At 39.9% G+C, this 21,820-nt stretch overlaps 1 protein-coding gene across 1 annotated transcript; it reads right to left on the minus strand.

Annotated features, from left to right (window-relative positions):
• Positions 1 to 5,202: 5,202 nt before the first annotated feature.
• LOC139192086 (putative pentatricopeptide repeat-containing protein At5g52630) lies at positions 5,203 to 6,789 on the minus strand. Its single transcript, XM_070813365.1, has 4 exons — positions 6,713 to 6,789; positions 6,466 to 6,627; positions 6,117 to 6,350; positions 5,203 to 5,284 (listed from the first exon to the last, which is right to left on the minus strand). The coding sequence occupies exons 1-4, from the start codon at positions 6,787 to 6,789 to the stop codon at positions 5,203 to 5,205; spliced, it is 555 nt and encodes a 184-aa protein (XP_070669466.1).
• Between the last annotated feature and the right edge of the window lie 15,031 nt (positions 6,790 to 21,820).

Below are 21,820 nucleotides of genomic sequence, written 5' to 3' on the forward strand. Positions count from 1 at the left end.
CACTGAGTTTGAACTAAAGGATCTCGGCAAGCTGCACTACTTCCTTGGCATTAAGGTATCCTATTTATCCAATGGTATTCACTTGTCTCAGAACAAATATACCTTGGAATTATTACAACGTGGTGACTTATTAGAATGTAAACCTTGTTCCACCCCTATAGCAGCCAAGACTCAACTTTCTGCACACACCGGTGCTCCCCTCTCGGATCCATCTCTTTATAGGCAGCTTGTGGGTTCCTTGCAGTATCTTACGTTAACTCGGCCGGACATTTCCTTTGATGTACAAAATGTTTCTCAGTTTATGGGTCATCCTACTACTGCTCACATGGAAGCGGTTAAGCGAATATTGCGTTATCTTAAGGGCAGCTTGGGTATGGGCCTTCGCTTAACTTCATCTTCACAACCATTTCGTCTCATTGCTTATTCTGATGCGGATTGGGCAGGGTGCCCTGGCACACGTCGTTCTACCACTGGCTTTTGTATTTTCCTTGGTGACAATCTGATTTCTTGGTGTGCTAAGAAACAACGGACGGTCTCTCGATCCAGTGCCGAAGCGGAGTATCGGGCTCTTGCCTTTGCATGTGCTGATTCTATTTGGATAGCAGGTCTTTTGCGTGAGCTTCGTGTACCAGTCTTTGAGCCAATACTGATGCATTGTGACAATCTGAGTGCCACATATATGGCTGCTAATCCGGTCTTTCATGCTCGCACGAAACACATTGCTTTGGATTATCATTTCGTCCGGGAACGTGTTGCTTCCGGAACTCATCGTGTTCACTTTCTTCCTTCCATTTCGCAACTGGCTGATCTTTTTACGAAAGGCCTATCGAAGACGCGTTTTCAGTCCTTGTGTTCCAAACTTGTCTCCTCTCCGGCGTCAAGTTTGCGGGGGAGTGTAGACAAGAGCAGTTAGGATGAGCTGTTAAGGCAGTCAGGATGAGTTGTTATCATTTAAATGTACTTTGTATTTAATTGTATTATATAGCTGCTATAGGAACCCCTATATTCTGTAGACCTCTTGGTGTATAAAGGCTTGTAAAGTTTACCCCGAAAGTTAATGAAAATCTGAAACTTCACAATTTGTAATCCGTTGAAAAAATAGGGTCTAAATTACTATATTAAATCACATAGAAAATCAAGAAATATTTCATGCAATTATATATCAAAATAATGTATGCACATTAGTAACCAATGTTAAATGAACATAATATAAGCGTTAGAAAAACCTGGAAATACGGTCGAGGCAAGTGTTAGACACTTTGTTCTTAGGACAAGTTTATGCCCAAGTATGCTCATATGGTTGATCCGCGCTTATCTCCCAAGATACAATGACCACGTCCTTGTAATAGTAGCACTCCTAATCACAAGGCTCCATGAACCACGATTGCGTTGAAAACTCTCTCATACGGACTCAATGAGACACTATAATATTTAGTGCACATGTATGATTAAAAGTTATAAATGATTAGGTTCCCTATTTATAGAATTTGAGATATTTCTTTGGAAAACATATGACTATTCATGAAGAGTCAAAAGTTACAACTCTTCATTTGAATATACATATCTTTCTACCAAAAGGCTCCACTTTTAATTTCCATTCAATTAATAAATTTAATATTATAATAATAATAATTTAAATTTTCCAACATAATCAATGAGGAAGTTATAAAATCTTGAAATCAGTAACATATAAGGGTGTAGTTGTCTATGTTTCCGAGTTTGGTTAAGGATATTTTCTTATTGATCTAGGGTTTTGATCATTGCATGAAAGTAATTGAAAGTTTAGATTGTTATAAGTTAAATTTTGGGTGTTTAGTATGGTGATACTTGGTGGTGGTGTTACACGGTAACACAATCTGGTCTTTAAATCAGCTCTGTAGTCTGTACTCTGTAGTAATGTTGTTACCGTCTTGCAGCTCATCTTACCTCAGCTTTTGTTCCATACCGTGGCCTTCTGTGGGCTGGTCTTTCTGCTGTTGTGCCCGAACCACCAGTGAATCGTAGCTTAGGTTCATGGGGCATCAAAAGCATAGAGACTTGCTCTTTCTGTAGGTTTTTTTTGTTGTTGTTGGGTTTACTGCTTTCCCAGGATCATTTTCTGTTCCTAATCCATGCAGAGAGATTGAGGGAACCTTACCCGAATTTTTTTGGATTACATTGTGAATTTGACACTGACATGCAGCATGTAGCGTGTGTAGGTTATGGAGGATAGCTAGTTTATTCTTTGGATCAATTACTTAAAGTAGCTTACCATCAAAACATATCCCAAATGTTGACAGTGTGAGGGGACGGCTGTTAAAAGGGCGTCAGATGATTTTTATTTTGGATTTGTTGTGAATGGTAGAGCCTGCACCCAATTGCCGAATATCATGGAGTAGCTCGCGCAGTTGGGGGATGTGCAATTTGCGTCAGGTATGGTCTTTGGTTATGAACTTATGACTACATGTCAGTTTCTGATATGATAATATTCAACCATGACAAAGTTTTTCCAATGAAACATGTTTATTTATTTATATAGCATGTAGTGACAATCCAGGGAAGCATGATTTTGAACTTCTAAGGAAGCTCGTACTTCCTGATGGAATTATCTTGAGGGCAAAACTTCAAGGAAGACCGACAAGGGAATGCTTATTTTCTGATCCCGAGAGTAGCAAGTTTCCACGGTGGTTCCTGTCCAACAGCGTAAAATTTGCTTTTATAGGCCTAATCAAGATGTTCAACCCTTGGGGAGCCATAACAGTTGATTCGGAGGATATTTGTCAAACCATCTTACATTTAACACGTTTATAAAGGTCCACAGCCATCTCCTCCAAACAAACCTCCCAAGATTTCTCATGGACAATCACTAGACCCATTGCTAGAACCCGCAAGAACCATCTGCCATGCTTGCAGTAAAATAGTCGGAGCAACTTAGACTTGTTGATTATCGTGCTCCTACATTAAAAACAACAAAACCCCAGTTCAAGTTTACCTAAAAAATTCCGTAAGAACACTACAAGAAAAATGAGCTTTGGGTACAAAACAAAGGGCACAATTAAGAAATTTGTGTCAGTTTGACCACCAAAAAGGTTAAACAGTTCCCATTTCATAGAGGGCACCATCTATTGTGCCCAATGTTAAAAAAAGCAGACACAAAACGGTAATGGGCACGGAAACCGTGCCCAGTGGGGTTAGATGACAACTTTTTTACGAAAGATGGGCACAAAAAACATTTTGTGTCTATAAAAATTATTTGTCAGAGGCACTATATGTTCTCTCTCGTTTGTCTTTACCCCCTCTAGCACACCAATAATTAAAATTTATAAAATTGTGGTAAATAATGGTATGGAGCTGGTTATTACTGTACAATATTTTAGCCTCAAAATAAGTTAGCAATAATGTTGTTCAAATTCGTTTTTGGCGAGAGCCGAACCTCAGATCTCTCAATTACAAGTAAAGAAGAATACCACTACACCATAGTACTAAGTGACGTGTTTTAGATTAACAAATGATCATTTCCTGCTGCAATGAATGTTTGTTAGATTCGTATATTTTTGAACTGCTTTTTGGATTGTTATCTTCTTGCAGGTTTGGTTTTTATACTTGGTGATATGGTTTTTGGTTTTATAGTAAGTGCTTTTTTTTTTTTACTGTATTAAAAGACCTTTATGCAGTGACACAGAAGCAACAATTTTTTTTACTGTATTAAAAGTCCTTTATGCAGTGACACATAACCAACAATTATTATTTTTTACTGTATTAAAAGTCCTTTATGCAGTGACACATAACCAACAATTGTGCCCTTAGTGTTGGTAGACAAATGAGTTAATAATTGTAGATTCCTTTTTATGACACTAATAATAGAAATTGTGCCCACTAAATATTAAAAACATAATAAATCACTCTACTGTCATTGAGTCTTCAAATAGAGAATATATCTTAATAATTATAAATTCCTTTTTCTGACACAAATGTTAGAAATTGTGTCCAGTAAATATTAATAAATAATAAATCACTCTGTAGCAAAGGAATATGTTGGCACAATTATGGATTTGTGCCCAAATTCTGGTATAAAACCTCCACACTCCCTTACTAATTTGTATATGGAAAATTAGAAGGTTGCTTCATACACTTGTGTTTCTTTTGAATTTGATCAAGTTCTACATCATTCAAAATGGCAGACAGGCGACGTCGTGGAGTTAGAATTGGAACTGAATCTCCAGCATCACATTCATCTATTGCTTCCAACATTACAACAGCAAATTCCACAATGAATCCTCCAGCTCAACGTCCAAGACAACCTATTAATGGCGGGCGCATACCTCGTTCTATTGATAATTAGTACATTCTTACTACTGTTGCTGATGGTCGCCTTGGCTACGCACTACCCTCCAATAACGGCTATGTACGTGCACCTCAAGGACGTGTATTGCCAGCATGGGCAAACCCAGGTAGGACAGAACAATACCCTGTCAATTTGGTTTCTGCTGAAACAACAACTAAAGAGTCTACTAGTTCTGTCCTTATTATTGAAGAACCACGCACTTATGAAGCACAAGTTCGTCCTACAGGCCTGTCTGTCCCACAGATGACGTCACGAAATATGCAGAATGTTACCGTTGAGATTTTAAGCAGTGACGACGAGGACAATTAATATATTTTGTATTATGTTATATTTCATTGGTGTGTGAAAAATATAATTATCTTATGCTATGCTTGACTCCTAATGGGTACGCTTATCAACTTATGTAGTATTACAATATAATAATGTTTTCTTTCTAATTGGCCCATGATATAGATACTCTCAGCATTGTATATTTTTTGGTTTATAATTATGTTTCTCGTCTGGTTCATACCGCACAAATCAGTGAATTCACAACGTGTCAACGCAAGCATTATGACACTTTACCAGTAAAAGAAAAGAAAAAATAAAAGAAAAAGGAAAAAAAATGAAAGAACAAATCAAGCCTGACACGCAAGCCTTTGATCATGCTAATTTGCTAATCCAAGCTTGCTTGGCGCCGTAGCTTCATTCCACGGAAAAGGAACAAACTTTCTTCATCCAAAAGTTGGCACTTTTTAGGCTTCCTTCAATGCGAATTCAGAATTCCTGAATTCCCACCTGTACCCTTTTCTCACTTCCCTCGATTCTTTCCGATTTCAGGTACTTATCCCATTCCTTTTCAGAATTGATCAATTGGGGTGTCTGTAAATCTAACATATTCAGTTTGGGTTTCTGTAAATGTAGCTGCACATCTGGGCAAAGGAAAATCCAAGCCTGCCCATCTGGGCAGAGGAATCATAACTACAAACACAAAATTATCTTTATCCCAGTAATTTCTGAACGGCCGGTGCTTAGTTCCTACTCAACTCCTCGTTTTGCTCCAAATCGCACATCTATTGTGGCTTTCTTCAGGTATTTGAATTTTATATATGTTTTTTTTTCTGTTCTTATTTGGTGGCTCGCTTGGATAATCGAAAAAAGTAATACCACCTTCGCTTGAGCGGCAGAATACAGTAATATTAAAGGTTTTGGACTTCTCCCTCTCTTTTATGGTGCAATTCCCACCACCAAATTCAAAAAATTGGCTTTCCACCACTGCAATACACAATTGTGCCCACTAACTCTTATAATATTAATTAAAAAATAGTTATTATAATAAAAATTGTGTCGACTACTTACAATAATAATTAAAATTCTACCCTATTTCTATCTCACTCCCCTTCTATCTCTCAGTCCGGATCACCCTCACTCTCTAAAATTCGAACGCCGCTTCTCCCCGCTCCTCCTTCTAGTTCGAACCCACTCTTCATTCGAGTCCATCCACTTGAACACCGCTCATTTGTCCAGTTCAAAGGCATTCTTCCGGCGACACACACAGAGACACAGGAGGCCCAAAATACAGGTGAGGTTTCTTAAATTCAATTTTTCAATGGGTTTTTGTTCTTTAGGGTTTAGGGTCAAATTGGATGTGTATTTTGTCGAATGTAGTTTATGGTTTCAGGACAGTGGGTTTGGGATTAGGAATCTAGGATGGGTGCAGGTGTTTGGGATTAGAAGGGTTTCAATGGAGTAAAAGTTAATCAGTGCCGTCCGAATATCTATAGTTTTTTTTGTTCCATTAGCTGTCATATACCCATGAATCATCTTCCCCATACCAAGATCTCTACTATTACAAGCAGCCAAAATCAAACCAATCAGCGATACTTTATCGAATCCAAAGTCCCCGGCTTTCATTTCTCTAAACAAAGAGAAAGCTCTTCTACAATCACCAACTCCAGCATATCCTGCAATCATGGTATTCCATAAAACCAAATACCTCTCAGGCATCTCATAAAACATCCTTCCAGCATGGTATTCCATGCACAAACTTTGAATACAAATCAATAAGCACATTACAAATCTCGTTTACCAAATCCAAACCCGCCTTATAACAATATGAATGAAGTGCCTTTCCCACATTAAACTCATCAAAATCCACACACCTTGAAATCAAAACAACCAAAGTAACATAATTTGGCTTCAATCCCAAACAAAAATCGCAACTCAAAACTCGGTTAAACAAATCCAACGCCACACCAAACAAGCTGTTCTTCACAAAACCAGAAAGCATACAATTTATTGTCACAACAGTCTTCTGAGGATATCTATCAAACACAATGCAAGCACATCCCACCAAACTCTTCGAACACGAATAAAAACTAACTAAACTGTTCAACAAATTCACATTACAATCCAATGTGCTCCGGTTTAGGGTGGGTGCAGGACATGGAGGTCATTGGGAGGGTGGGTGGGTGCAACGACTCCATCTTTTTTGCTTGGTATGAAATTGACAAATAGAGCTAGGGTTGATTATGTGTATATTTATGAAATTGTAGTGTTGCTTATGTTTATGTGAAATTGACAAATAAGATTGATTATATAGTTTGAGTTTTCTCCTTTCGTTGATGTTACGGATAAATTAGAATTTCGTTCTTATAAATTGTCAGAAAATGACTCATACAACTTTTTTGCTTGGGTTTAAATTACAAGTTTTGAGCAACTTCTTGATAGAGTACCCATGGATTCAACAGATAGAAGATAAATTAGATGCTTGCTATACACAAGTACTTGGGGATCATCCCGAAACATATGTAATGTATGCTTGAAGAGCAAGTAGAGCCAAGTTTTTTTATGATAGGTTTGTTAAAATTGCAGTGTACAATCCATAGTAGACACTACAACAACAACAACAACAACAACAAAGCCTTTTCCCACTAAGTGGGGTCGGCTATATGAATCCTAGAACGCCATTGCGCTCGGTTTTGTGTCATGTCCTCCGTTAGATCCAAGTACTCTAAGTCTTTTCTTAGAGTCTCTTCCAAAGTTTTCCTAGGTCTTCCTCTACCCCTTCGGCCCTGAACCTCTGTCCCGTAGTCACATCTTCGAACCGGAGCGTCAGTCGGCCTTCTTTGCCCATGTCCAAATCACCGAACCGATTTTCTCTCATCTTTCCTTCAATTTCGGCTACTCCTACTTTACCTCGGATATCCTCATGCCCAATCTTATCCTTTCTCGTGTGCCCACACATCCCACGAAGCATCCTCATCTCCGCTACACCCATTTTGTGTACGTGTTGATGCTTCACCGTCCAACATTCTGTGCCATACAACATCATTGGCCTTATTGTCGTCCTATGAAATTTTCCCTTGAGCTTCAGTGGCCTACGACGGTCACATAACACGCCGGATGCACTCTTACACTTCATCCATCCAGCTCGTATTCTATGGTTGAGATCTCCATCTAATTTTCCGTTCTCTTGCAAGATAGATCCTAGGCAGCAAAAACGGTCGCTTTTTGTGATCTTCGCTAGATTGCTCCGGTCATTAGTGTGGATAAGTATATAAATGAATAGAGATAGGAAAGCAAACACAAGATGTACGTGGTTCACCCAGATTGGCTACGTCCACGGAATAGAAGAGTTCTCATTAATTGTGAAGAGTTTACACAAGTACATAGGTTCAAGCTCTCCTTTAGGGAGTACAAGTGAATGATTTAGTACAAATGACATTAGGAAATATTGTGAGAGAATGATCTCGTAATCACGAAACTTCTAAGTATCGGAGTGTGGTATCGTCTTGACTTGCCTTATCTGTCTTATAGGTAGATGTGGCATCTTCTCTGGAAGTACTCTTCCTCCATCCAGGGGTGGTATCTTTAACTGGTGGAGATGCACAAGGTAATGTATCAATTTCACTTGAAGCTTACTTGTAGTTTCAGGCTTGGTCAAGCGCGATACAAACCATGTAGTAGGAGTCCCCCAAGTCGCCGAGCTAGGGGATCTGCTGAAAGAGGTGACAGACAAGGTAAGCAATCAGAGCTCCGGCTGATTGTTCACCTTCTCCCCATCTTGCAGCAGCATGAAGGATAAAGAGAAGAAAAATGAGAAGAGATGATATGGGATACTTTTGCTTTTGAAGAAGTAACTTTCCACAGGCTTATTCTTGAACTGAGCTGGAGGGTTTTCTGGTTTCCTCCAGAGCCGACTGAAGAATTTGAGGGTCAAAACAAGTCCATCAAATCTAGAGTACGTTCGACCCTGCTGATATGGGATACTTTTGCTTTTGACAGAGTAATGGATGTATCGGCACGTGTGCTGTTACGCTTGTCTCCACATGCTTCCTTGTATCCTTCGCACTTGCCCTATCTGTTCCTCAAGCAGATGCGGTATCTTCCCTGGAAACATAAGATGTTGAAGATGAGTACTCGAGAGCAATGCCAGGTAAGTAATCAGGTAAGGGGTTCCAGGCAGTCAGTTCCTGGCTGGAAGCTTGATGCCAAGTGCTGACTGATTGCTCTCTTTCTCCTTGTCTTGCAGGTAAAAACAAGGCCAAAGGAAAAGACAGGGAAAAAGCATGATATGGGATACTCTTGCTTTTAACCCTGATGATATGAGATATTCTTGCTCTAGTATAGCTTGTTTGCAGAGGTATTATCGGGGGGAAAGAAAGCTGAATATTTCGAAAGGCTTCGTGGGGAGTGCCCTCTCAGATATGAGGAAGGGTTGAGCATTTTTGCAGGTCTGCCTGTCCGTTGGGGATGAAGGTCGACATATATAGGAGTCTCCCTAACAAGTAGTAATGCTATTCCTTTACCCTGCTTGGTCATAGCACAGTAGTGGGAGCTGCCAGCTTCACATGTTTTAACTCTGTCAGAGCACTTTGAAAAAGTGGTCTGTGGTATCTGGCTCTCGAGAAGTCTTCGACAGAATGCCCATAATTTCCGCAAAGCTGAGTGTGCGTGTGACAGGTGCTGACAAGGCTAGAAAAGTAGGTGCCTCTTCGATTTCTGAGATCGGCCCTCGTGGTCTCTAAACAGCCCAGCTTTTGAGAAAGCGAGCGTCTCTTCGATTGATTCGGAGAACGATGCATCTTCGATTTTTAAGAAAGCAATCATGCTGGGGGTCTGGCTCTCGAGATTCGGGGAGCAGTGTCACTTCGATTTTTGAGAAAGTAATCATGTTGGGAGTCTGGCTCTCGAGATTCGGAGGGTTCGATTTTGGAGCAAGCAATCTTGTTGGGAGTGTTTTCTCGAATGTGAGTAAAGGTTGGGCATGTTTGCTAGTCTACCTTGCCACGAAGCACAGAGGTTGACACACAGAGATTTTCCAATTATCCAGCAATGGTACTGTTCCTTTACCCTCTCTTCGATTTTTGAGAAAGTAGTCGTGTTGGGAGTCTAGCTCTCGAGATTCGGAGGACGGTGCCTCTTCGATTTTGGAGCAAGCAATCTTATTGGTAGTGTTTTCTCGAGTGTGAGTAAAGGTTGGGCATGTTTGCTAGTCTACCTTGCCACGAAGCACAGAGGTTGACACACAGGGACTTTCCAATTATCCAGTAGTGGTACTGTTCCTTTACCCTTGTGGGTAATAATATGGTAGCTAGACCTTCAAAATTTATGGGTCTAAACTTTGTTAGTGCTGTTTCTTTGCTATTCTTTTACCTTTCTTGGTCAGAGCGATGTAGTGGGAGCTGCAAGCTTTACGTGCTCAATTTTGGCAGAGAACTTTGGCAAAGTTATCTGTGATACCCATGAGCTATTGTTGCGTGTGGGAAGTGGGTGATTGAACAGTAAGATTCATGTGTTTTCTACTTCCTCAGAAGTCTTCGACAGAATGCCCATAATTTCCACAAAGCTGAGTGTGCGTGTGACAGGTGCTGACAAGGCTGGAAAAGTAGGTGCCTCTTCGATTTCTGAGATCGGCCCTCGTGGTCTCTGAGGAGCCCAGCTTTTGAGAAAGCGAGCGCCTCTTCGATTTCTGAGATTGGCCTTCGTGGTCTTTGAGCAACCTAACTTTTGAGAAAGCAAACGCCTCTTCGATTTCTGAGATCAACCTTCGTGGTCTCTAAGCAGCCCAGCTTTTGAGAAAGCAAACGCCTCTTCGATTTCTGAGCAGGTGCCTCTTCGATTTCTGAAGCTCCGTCGAGTGCAGATTTTTATAGGGGCTGGCATTAAGTTCCGAAGCACACTTGAATCTCCACCAGTAGAAGCTCCATTCTTGCCCTTCTAAGATCTTGATTTGTCCAACCTCTTCTCTCTTCAACACCTTTGAAAATGTCTGGCCCCTCCGACCGTCGTTTTGACTTGAACCTTGTTGAAGAGGCAGCCCCGCCTTCTCCAGACAACATATGGCGCCCATCCTTCATCTCCCCTACTGGTCCTCTTACCGTTGGGGATTCCGTGATGAAGAATGATATGACTGCTGCGGTGGTGGCCAGGAACCTTCTCACGCCCAAAGATAACAGACTACTTTCCAAACGGTCTGATGAGTTAGCTGTTAAGGATTCGCTGGCTCTCAGTGTTCAGTGTGCAGGTTCTGTGTCTAATATGGCCCAACGCCTATTTGCTCGAACCCGCCAAGTTGAATCATTGGCGGCTGAGGTGATGAGTCTCAAACAGGAGATTAGAGGGCTCAAGCATGAGAATAAACAGTTGCACCGGCTCGCACATGACTATGCTACAAACATGAAGAGGAAGCTTGACCAAATGAAGGAAACTGATGGTCAGGTTTTACTTGATCATCAGAGATTTGTGGGTTTGTTCCAAAGGCATTTATTGCCTTCGTCTTCTGGGGCTGTACCGCGTAATGAAGCTCCAAATGATCAACCTCTGATGCCTCCTCCTTCTAGGGTTCTGTCCAGTACTGAGGCTCCGAAAGATCCCCCTCCGGTGCCTTTTCTTTCTGGGGCTCTACCGACTGCTGAGACTTCTCCTAAGCAACCCTTGTGAAGGCTCCCTCTTGTTTGTTTATTACTCATGTATATGTACATATTTGTAGTTTATCGGGGATATCAATAAATAAGTTTTCCTTCATTTCAATGTATTGTGTTAAATTACACCAAAACCTTCTTCGCTAAGTTCTTTGAATTTTCTTTTGTTGAAGCTTGTATGTTGAAGCTTTCTGAGTGGAGCATGTAGGTTGGGGTAGTGTTCCCTTAATTTCCCGAGTGAGGAAAACTTCTCGGTTAGAGACTTGGAAAATCCAAGTCACTGAGTGGGATCGGCTATATGAATCTTAGAACGCCATTGTGCTCGGTCCTGTGTCATGTCCTTCGTTAGATCCAAGTACTCTAAGTCTTTTCTTAGAGTCTCTTCCAAAGTTTTCCTAGGTCTTCCTCTACCCCTTCGGCCCTGAACCTCTGTCCCATAGTCGCATCTTCTAATCGGAGCGTCAGTAGGCCTTCGTTGCACATGTCTAAACCACCGTAACCGATTTTCTCTCATCTTGCCTTCAATTTCGGCTACTCCTACTTTACCCCGGATATCCTCATTCTTAATCTTATCCTTTCTCGTGTGCCCACACATCCAACGAAGCATCCTCATCTCCGCTACACCCATTTTGTGTATGTGTTGATGCTTCACCGCCCAACATTCTGTGCCATACAGCATCGCTGGCCTTATTGCCGTCCTATAAAATTTTCCCTTGAGCTTCAGTGGCATACGGCGGTCACACAACACGCCGGATGCACTCTTCCACTTCATCCATCCAGCTTGTATTCTATGGTTGAGATCTCCATCTAATTCTCCGTTCTTTTGCAAGATAGATCCTAGGTAACGAAAACGATCGCTCTTTGGTATTTCTTGATCTCCGATCCTCACCCCTAACTCGTTTTGGCCTCCATTTGCACTGAACTTGCACTCCATATATTCTGTCTTTGATCGGCTTAGGTGAAGACCTTTAGATTCCAGCACTTCTCTCCAAAGGTTAAGCTTTGCATTTACCCCTTCCTGAGTTTCATCTATCAACACTATATCGTCTGCGAAAAGCATACACCAAGGAATATCATCTTGAATATGTCCTGTTAACTCATCCATTACCAACGCAAAAAGGTAAGGACTTAAGGATGAGCCTTGATGTAATCCTACAGTTATGGGAAAGCTTTCGGTTTGTCCTTCATGAGTTCTTACGGCAGTCTTTGCTCCTTCATACATATCCTTTATAGCTTGGATATATGCTACTCGTACTCCTTTCTTCTCTAAAATCCTCCAAAGAATGTCTCTTGGGACCCTATCATACGCTTTTTCCAAATCTATAAAGACCATGTGTAAATCCTTTTTCCCATCTCTATATCTTTCCATCAATCTTCGTAAGAGATAGATTGCCTCCATGGTTGAGCGCCCTGGCATGAACCCGAATTGGTTGTCCGAAACCCGTGTCTCTTGCCTCAATCTATGCTCAATGACTCTCTCCCAGAGCTTCATTGTATGACTCATTAGCTTAATACCCCTATAGTTCATGCAATTTTGTACGTCGCCCTTATTCTTGTAGATAGGCACCAAAGTGCTCGTTCGCCACTCATTTGGCATCTTCTTCGTTTTCAAAATCCTATTGAAAAGGTCAGTGAGCCATGTTATACCTGTCTCTCCCAAAACTTTCCACACTTCGATTGGTATATCGTCTGGGCCTACTGCTTTTCTATGCTTCATCTTCTTCAAAGCTACAACCACTTCTTCCTTCCGGATTCTACGATAAAAATAGTAGTTTCTACACTCTTCTGAGTTACTCAACTCCCCTAAAGAAGCACTCCTTTCATGTCCTTCATTGAACAGATTATGAAAATAACATTTCCATCTGTCTTTAACCGCGTTCTCTGTAGCAAGAACCTTTCCATCCTCATCCTTGATGCACCTCACTTGGTTTAGGTCATTTGTCTTTTTTTCCCTTGCTCTAGCTAATTTATAGATATCCAACTCTCCTTCTTTGGTATCTAGTCGCTTATACATATCGTCATAAGCCGCTAACTTAGCTTCTCTCACAGCTTTCTTCGCTTCTTGCTTCGCTTTTCTATACCTTTCACCATTTTCATCGGTCCTATCCTTGTATAAGGCTTTACAACATTCCTTCTTAGCCTTCACCTTTGTTTGTACCTCCTCATTCCACCACCAAGATTCCTTTTGGTGTGGGGCAAAACCTTTGGACTCTCCTAATACCTCTTTTGCTACTTTTCGAATACAACTAGCCATGGAATCCCACATTTGGCTAGCTTCCCTCTCTCTATCCCACACACACTGGGTGATTACTTTCTCTTTGAAAATGGCTTGTTTTTCTTCTTTTAGATTCCACCATCTAGTCCTTGGGCACTTCCAAGTCTTGTTCTTTTGTCTCACTCTTTTGATATGTACATCCATCACCAACAAGCGATGTTGATTAGCCACGCTCTCTCCTGGTATAACTTTGCAATCCTTACAAGTTATACGATCCCCTTTCCTCATTAGGAGAAAATCTATTTGTGTTTTTGACGACCCACTCTTGTAGGTGATCACATGTTCTTCTCTCTTCTTAAAGAAGGTGTTGGCTAAGAAGAGATCATATGCCATTGCAAAATCCAAGATAGGTTCCCCATCCTCGTTTCTCTCCCCAAAACCATGGCCACCATGGAAACCTCCATAGTTGCCTGTCTCCCTGCCCACGTGTCCATTTAAATCTCCTCCTATAAATAACTTCTCCGTCTGAGCAATTCCTTGCACCAAGTCTCCAAGGTCTTCCCAAAATTTCTCCTTCGAACTCGCATCCAACCCTACTTGAGGTGCGTACGCACTAATCACATTGATAAGTTCTTGTCCTATTACAATCTTGATTGCCATGATTCTATCTCCTACCCTCTTGACATCTACAACATCTTGTGTCAATGTCTTGTCCACGATGATGTCAACACCGTTTCTCGTTCTATTTGTGCCCGAATACCAAAGTTTAAACCCTGAGTTTTCTAGATCCTTTGCCTTACAACCAACCCACTTAGTTTCTTGTAGGCACATAATATTTATCCTTCTCCTCACCATAACTTCCACTATTTCCATAGATTTTCCCGTTAAGGTTCCTATATTCCACGTTCCTAAACGCATTTTGCTCTCTTGAACTCTACCCTTCTGTCCTAGCTTCTTCACCCTCCCCGTAACTTTTGCTCTCACCGTAACTTTTGTTGCTACCTCCTTATATCCCTTTTTTCTTTCTTCCAAAGCCTGGTTGTATATCTGTACTCTCTGTATAACGAACCTTGATTATTATTTACTCCTTTCTTGTTATCATCCTTTAGGAGATCTCTTATGTTTTTTTAAGGTTGTAGATGCTTTATTCATTGAAGTTTTCACATTCCAGGGGTGGGTATGTACTTTAAGATATTATTAAGACATCTGTGATTCTGTTTACTTGGGATATCCTTCTGTTTTATGTTTATAAACTATTTTTTATTACAAAAGTATTGGAACTAAAACTGTACTTGTAAAGAAAAAGAAAAAAATGCAGCTTAGAAAACCATTTACTTGAACCTGGGTAGCCATAACCCAGTGGTCTTCACCGATACCACTTGTCTTTTTAGTGGGCATGGTTAGACCCATTAAGTGAATAGATAGGTATGAGGAATTCTCGACTATGGATTTGTCATTTAGTTAATGGGCATAGGTAGTCCAAACTCAACTTTCTTGGCCAATGACCATCAATGCATGGTAACAATGAATCGTTGGCAGTGGCACTGCTAAATTTTAGTTTTTGAAGTATTTTGAACTGATGTGTGCAGAATCACAAACTTAAAACATGTAATAATTCTTGTTGACTGTATATTCATTGGTGTAAATGTATATTCTTGTTGATTGTATAGTCATTGGTGTAAATGTATATTCTTGTTGACTGTATATTAAAGATGAATATAAAGTTACATGAGGAGAATTTGAGATTAGCAAAGGTGCAAATGGCTGAGCAATTGAAAGCCATGTTGGCACATGTGGGCATCAACATTGGTTCATTTGGAGTGGGTGCTCTACAAAGTACTTCAACTCAGCAGCAAGGGTGTGGAAGCTCACACCCTCATATTTCAACGCTTTTCGAAGGTGGAAATGACAAGAATGTGCAGTGTGGACCTCCAGTTTCTAGTGCTATGATGCATGAGGACTGCCAAAGTGAGAATGCTGGTTAGTTGTCATCAAGCAACCCTTGTAGATGTGTATTTTGTTTATATATTGCTGGTTTGAATTGGGATACAAGCTTAGATATGTTATATTTTGTTGTATATAGAAAATCCCAAGTATGTCCAGTATAGGATAACATGTATTTTTTTGTTTAACATTTGGATGGGTTGTATTGTTAGGTTGCATGAATCGGTCTTAGCCAAGAACATGGGTTATGTAATATATTAACTTCACTATTTTAGTGCTGATGTTAATGAATCTAATGTTGATTTATGTTTAGTTTGTAATGGATGATTTGTAAGTTCCTCAAATTTGGTGGAAATTAGGTCATGTGAGCAACCCTGATGATTTCTATATTTAAATAAAAATATCCAATTTTACCAAAAAAAAATTTTTAAATTATCCAATTGTGCCACACTTTCACAATTGTGCTGGAGCTTTATTGTATTTTTTAAAATATAATAGAGTGGCACAATTTTAAAGTTGTGGTGTCTTTGCTTTAACATTTATACAACAATCTTAGCCTTTAAAATAGCAATTGTGCCCATCTTACACCATACATTCAATAGCCTTTATTAGAGGTGAGACACAAAAAGGGTTGTATTTGTGCTTAGCCTTTGGGCACAAATCATCATACTGTGCGCTTTCTGAAATGGTGACGCCCATAGAGGGCACATACCCAAAGATAGTAGCTGCATTGTTGCTATTGGTCTATGGGCACAATCGTTGGTGCTTTTTGACCTTAAAGGGCACAGATAATTTATTGTGTGCAGTGCTCATTTTTTTTGTAGTGGAAGGCGAAGAAAAAAGCAAGTACCAGATTTTGGACACCGCGAACAACTTGTTATTAACTACTGTAAATCTACTAAAGTTTGATCAAGAAAGCTGAAAAAATGAAGCAAGAAAGAAGAACTCGGAGAGAGAGAATAGTGCACTCAAAGGATGAATATTCATTCAATGTAACTGTTCAATACAATAAGTCTTTATAGAAAGCTAACATATAAAGGCTACTAACCGACTTAATGACTAGAAAATCTTTTATCCGATCTAACCAAATCTTAACCGATCCAATCCAACCAAATCTTATCTAAAATAACCACTCTTCAACAAATCCTAGCTGTCTTTTCTAACATGGCAGATATACCTACAAACTTGCCATGTGTCCTCTCTTATCATCCCCCTCAATCTCAGGTAGGGTAACCAATCCTGAGATTGCAGCAATGTTTGTGAAACGCAGGTCCATGAAGCCCCTTTGTAAAGACATCAGTTGTCTGATCCTCAGTGGGAACATATTGCACCAGTAAATCTTTCTTCAGGACTTTCTCACGAACGAAATGGAAGTCAGTATCAAGGTGCTCAATCTCAGGAATCTTTTTCAGTTTAAAAACCCATTTACTACCAATAATAGACCGATGTGCAGGATGAGGAACAAGGATCCAAGTGCCTTGACTTTGTAGAGCGTCGAACTCCTCTTGCATTGCATTTTGCCAATGAGCATAAGTTGCAGCAGTTCGAAAAGATGTAGGTTCTGAAATATCATGTATTGCAGCAGCAAAAGAAAAGCCACTATGACAATGATCAGAAGGATCAAGTTTCAGAGTTTGTAACTGAGGGAATGTAGCAATAAAACCAGCATAATTCTTCCGAGAAATAGCACCGGTTTGTAGTCTGGTTTGCATTCTCGAAATTTGAGCAGAATGAGATAAATAATTAGGAAAAGAGTTAAGAGGAAGAATTACCTCCAGTTGTGCAGGATCAAGGACAGGTAAGACCAAAGCTGTGGAAGAAGATGAGGGAGTTGTTTCAGATGTTGATGAAGGGCCAGTATGATCAGTATTCGCTGAAGGAGTGGCAGATGTAGCAATATCATTTAAGGAAGACAAATCAGTACTACGATGACTTTCAATACCCTGTGAACTTGTAGAGACCGAGGAGACTGATCCTGGCTGAAGAGAAACATGAACTAGCACGGAAGATTGCGAGGACTGAGAAATAGAAGCTTGATCAGAAGAACCATTCTTGGTAACAGAAACATTCTTATATGGAAACTGACTTTCATCGTGCACAACATGCCTGGAAATAATAAATTTCCTAGTTGGAGGATGAAAGCAAATGACTCCTTTATACCCTGGAGCATATCCCACAAAAACACACAATGAAGCCCTTGGTTGTAACTTGTTTGCAGTGTAAGGTCTAATATATGGATAAACTACAGTACCAAACACTTTGAGACCTTGTAACTGAGGATTGATATTATACAACTTCTGATATGGAGATTGCTTTGCTAATACTGAGCAGGGCATTCTATTTATTAAGAAGACAGAGTGAGCACATGCATGATACCACATATCTTGAGGTGATTTCGCAGCAGTCATAAGAGTAATGGCTGTCTCCACAATATGTCGATGTTTCCTCTCAACAATGCCATTTTGCTGAGGGGTATATGGACAAGAGAGCATATGAATGATGCCTTTTTGTTTTAAGAAATTCGCAAATCTGGTACTAACATATTCACCACCACCATCCGTTTGTAAACATTTGATACCAACATTAAACTGAGCCAAGACAAAACTATAAAACTGTCGAAAAACATCAAAACATTCTGATTTATTGATTAAGGGAAATATCCATACAAATCTGGTAAACTCATCTACAAAACTAACATAATACTTGTAACCTTCTATGGACTTAGTAGGTGATGGTCCCCAAAGATCAGTATGAACTTTTTGAAATGGAAAGGTACAAGTTTCTGTTTTAGCAGAGAAAGGTAACATAGACATCTTCCCAGAAATACAATGATGACATAAGTGTTGTTGGTCATCAGGAATACTAACTATATCTGACTGTTTCAACATTGCAGATCGGATTGCATTGCTGGGATGTCCAAATCTTTGATGCCAGATTGCTGTTTTCACTTTATGTCCACGTAAAGCCACTGATTTATTTGATGAATGAGTAGAAGAACCAAATAGCAACTGAACTGGTATCCGAAACAACTCTCCCCCATTACTCCTTCCGTGGTAAAGTACAACTTTGGTTACCTTGTCCTGCACAAAGAACTCATGATCATCACAAATGAACCAACATAAATTATCTTTGCAAAGTTGTTGCACTGACATTAAACTCATAGCAATATTTGGTACATGTAAAACAGTTCTTAAAAGTAAAGAAGTAGGGAGAGTATTTAATTGAGCAGAACCAATATGTTGAATTGGCAAACCTTCACCATTGTCAATAGTGATTTTATCAGTGCCTTGATAAGGAGTGACTTGTTGAAGTGAATTGACATCAGCGGTCATATGATGGGAAGCACCAGTGTCAACTATCCAGGAATCTTGAGGCAAGAATGTAGCCGGACCTTGTGCGTGCATAGCAGTTAAAGAAGGTGCAGGTGCCGTGCCTTGATAAGCAAAGTTATTACGATGATGACAATCCAAGGCACTATGACCTCGTTTTCCACAGATTTGGCACTCAACAACCTGACCTACTTGATTAGGATTAGTAGATCTTTTCCAACAATTAGGAGCGGTATGCCCTCTCTTGGAACAAATTTGGCATTCTCGAACAATATAGCTTCTATTTTCTGTGTTTCCAGACCAAGGTTGCCAAGTACTGCCACTTGACTTAGTACCGGATGACTGGCCTCTGCCATTAAAACCTCGATACCCCCCATTAGACTTCTGGCCAAAAAATGGTCTGGGACCATTATTAGAGTTGTTGAATGGTCTAGGAGCATTACCATTGCCAACAAAACCATATGAGTTTGAAAACTCTGGATACACGGATGGAGATTGTGGCATAACATAAGAACTTAATGGAAATTGATCAGGAGAATACATGAGACCATTGGATGAAAATGGTGGTGCGGAAAAGGAAGACCCTTGAGGATTAAAAGGCAAAGCAGCAGAACTGTGAGAATTAAAAGGCAAAGCACCAGAACCTTGATGATGATATGGTATACTCAGATTAGAACCCCCATTAGGTACTCGAGTAATTGTCCCACCAGTAGCAAAGGGAATGTCATCAGAATGGCTAAATGAACCTTGAGACTGAACAGACTGAGAAGAAGAGCCTTGCATATACAACCCAGAAAAATTATGAGTCATAGTATTAACCATAGAGTCAACTTCCCTTTCAGCACGCAACAATTGCTCCTTAAACTCCCTAAGAGTAATAGAATTATCTCGAGTAAGAATAACAGTTCTTATAATAGAGAATTCTCTAGGTAAACCAGATAATGCAGCCACCACAAAATCATTATCAGAGATAGATTCATTGGCAGCAATTAATTGATCCTTAATATTCCGTAGTTTAGACAAATATTGATCTATCGAATCACCACCTTTCTGCAAAGTTTGAAACTCAATCTTTAAAGTATTCACCCTAGCCTTCGAAATTGAAGCATAACGATCTTGGAGATTAGACCAAGCCTCATGTGCTGTCTTACAACCCAATACATGTTCAATAGATTCATCAAACAAAGTGGCTATCAACAAACTCAAGAATGCTAAATCAACTGATTCCCATTCAAGAAAAGCCTCAGAAATCACACTAGTAACCCCATGCTCTGTATCAATCACAAATTTAGGAGGACAAACTGCAGTGCCATCAAAATGATCAAACATCTGGTACCCTTTCATAACAGACTTGAACTGATAAACCCATTTCGAAAAATTCTTATCATTCAACTTGATTGTAAGCATACCCAAAAGACCTTCAATTCGAACAGTATTAGACGCCATTGCTACACAAACTATGCAGATTTCAAGAACACAAGTAGAAAAAGAACAATTTCAACTTTCAAAGATACAAGAACAACAAACAATTTCTCAGATGGCTTCGTGCCCAAACATACAATCTTGATCGCAGATGGCTTCGTGCCGCAAACACACAGTAATGGCTTTGTGCCCCAAATAAACCGTGATGGCTTCGTGCCTCAAAACAAACAATCTACTTCTTCAAAAAACTAAAAAAATCATACACTTACAGGGAATTGATGAATTGAGAAACCCAGCAAGACAATTCGAGAAACCCAAATACACCAACTCAACTTCCATATGCCCAAAGTGCCGTCGCCGACTGAAATTTCAGATGCCCAAAGTGACGACGAGCCTCAGAAAACCAATCAAAAATTCAGACACCACAGGAGAATCGCTGGCTCTTGATACCATATTAACTACTGTAAATCTACTAAAGTTTGATCAAGAAAGCTGAAAAAATGAAGCAAGAAAGAAGAACTCGGAGAGAGAGAATAGTGCACTCAAAGGATGAATATTCATTCAATGTAATTGTTCAATACAATAAGTCTTTTCAGAAAGCTAACATATAAAGGCTACTAACCGACTTAATGACTAGAAAATCTTTTATCCAATCTAACCAAATCTTAACCGATCCAATCCAACCAAATCTTATCGAAAATAACCACTCTTCAACAAATCCTAGCTGTCTTTTCTAACATGGCAGATATACCTACAAACTTGCCATGTGTCCTCTCTTATCACTTGTGAGGTTGAGGAAGTCGAGGAAAGGGAAGATGTGGTGCAAAGGATTTCGTGTTGGAGAGAGAGGTGTAGTCGGAGCTTTTGCTCTTGAGCTTCTGCCCGACCTCTTCTTGTCGCCAGGGAGAGAGATATCCATCTTTGCTGGTAATCCGTCGATAAATTGATTTTAGTAGCGTTATACACAAATATAAACATTTAAAGGGATTTTTGCTTTTTTAATTCGGGAATTTTAAAGGATTTGAGAATGTTTTTAGGGAAATTGGCAAAAATATGCATATTTTGATATTTGGATGCTGAAATGATCTGGTTTTTACATTGTTCTACATAATAAATATGTGACTGATATTTAATTTGGCTAATTGCCTATGTTCTTGGTAATGTATTTTAGCCAAGGACAATGTATCTGTGCCTTAGGGGAACCTACTTATCTCCCGTCTATGGTTAACATATCTTCAGCAATACATTTACATTAAGGAATATGTGTATAAATTGAATACAAGATCTCTCACTTATAAGTAAAGAGCATTACCACTAAATCGTGGTAGGTGACAATGATGGTGGTAGTTGGATGTGAATGGTGACAATAGCGGAGTAAGGAGGGGGTAATGGTAGTTGGAGTGTTGGTGGTGTAGATGGTGATGGTAATGGGGAGTGGTGGTGGTGGTGGTGGTGGTGGTGGAGAGTGATTGGTGTCGGCAATGATGGTGGAGGGTGGTTGTGGTAACAATGGTGGTGATGGGTGGTGGTGGGGACTGAGAATGGTGGAGTTGTAATTATTGTAGAATTTTTGGCGTCATAGGGATTTGATGTAATCCTATATATATCGTATGTACTATTGTTTAATAATTAATCTAAGAAGTCATATTTCTATGTGAAGCATTAGTGTAGTGAGAGGAGA

Source organism: Malus domestica, chromosome 02 (genome assembly GCF_042453785.1).
Source record: "Malus domestica chromosome 02, GDT2T_hap1".
NCBI classification, from domain to species: Eukaryota; Viridiplantae; Streptophyta; class Magnoliopsida; order Rosales; family Rosaceae; genus Malus; species Malus domestica.